At 58.4% G+C, this 962-nt stretch overlaps 1 protein-coding gene across 1 annotated transcript; it reads right to left on the bottom strand.

Annotated features, from left to right (window-relative positions):
• Positions 1 to 6: 6 nt before the first annotated feature.
• On the bottom strand, positions 7 to 867 carry LOC121361883 (bile salt-activated lipase-like; the record flags this gene model as incomplete). The annotated part of the gene is made up of 3 exons (XM_041482936.1): positions 7 to 125; positions 211 to 408; positions 745 to 867. Coding segments are annotated over 3 exons (440 nt in total), but the record flags the coding sequence as incomplete, so codon positions are not given.
• Positions 868 to 962: the final 95 nt, after the last annotated feature.

Below are 962 nucleotides of genomic sequence, written 5' to 3'. Positions count from 1 at the left end.
GGAGACACTGGCGCCACCGGCCGACTCCCCAAAGATGGTGATGTTGTCCGGGTCACCCCCAAAGGCCTTGATGTTCCTCTTCACCCAGGCAATGGCCATGTGCTGGTCCTTGAGCCCGTAGTTCCCTGAGGGACAGAGGTCACTCGGCAGTGAGCAGGGGCACAGCCGAGCACTCGGGACAGAGCCCCAGGGAGGGATCGGCCGTGCTACCTGGCAGGTTTTCGTCCCCGGTGCTCAGGAAGCCCAGCGGCCCCACGCGGTAGTTGATGGTCACCACGATGACGTTGCCCCGCACGGCGATCTCCTCCCCATCGTACAGGTAGTTGTCCAGGAAATTGGCTCCCTGGCTGCCTCCGAGAAGAAAGGCACCGCCATAGATATAAACCATCACAGGCAGCTGGGTAGAGACTGGGAGGAGAGGAACAGGGCAGAGTGAGCCCCCACTGAGCTGGGAGGTGCTGCCCCTCCATCCCTCACCCCCTCCCTGAGCATCGCTCCACCTGCCCTGGGCAGGAACTGACTTGATGCTCTGCAGGAAAATCCTTGCTCTGCTCAAGAGGCTGACCCTCCCAACGGGGTGAAGGTGAGGTAGGATGTTGTCTGAGACAGTTCCCACCTTTCCCCCTGAAAATCCCTGCTCAGCACCTGCCCACTATGGAACAGAACTGCCGAGAGAGGCTCGGCACAAGCTGTGCACACAAGGCAGGTGGGTGAGTCCATCCCAGGTCCCTGCCAAGCTCATACCCTGTTTTCTCCCTTGAGGGACCCAGATGTTCAGGTAGAGACAGTCCTCACTCCCACGGACATCAGTCTGTGTCAGCGTCACCTGCATGCAACGTTTTTTGAATTCTTTTGCCTTCAGAGTTCCTGAAAGGAAAGAGGGAACACCACGGCATCAGCTCCATTTTCTGTTTGCAAGGTGTCTGCTCATTCATTCTTTCCCCTCTGAGCACAGTGCAGTG

Source organism: Pyrgilauda ruficollis, unplaced genomic scaffold (assembly GCF_017590135.1).
Source record: "Pyrgilauda ruficollis isolate IOZ18807 unplaced genomic scaffold, ASM1759013v1 scaffold5943, whole genome shotgun sequence".
Classification (NCBI taxonomy): Eukaryota; Metazoa; Chordata; class Aves; order Passeriformes; family Passeridae; genus Pyrgilauda; species Pyrgilauda ruficollis.
This window is presented reverse-complemented; position numbering and strand designations above follow the sequence as displayed.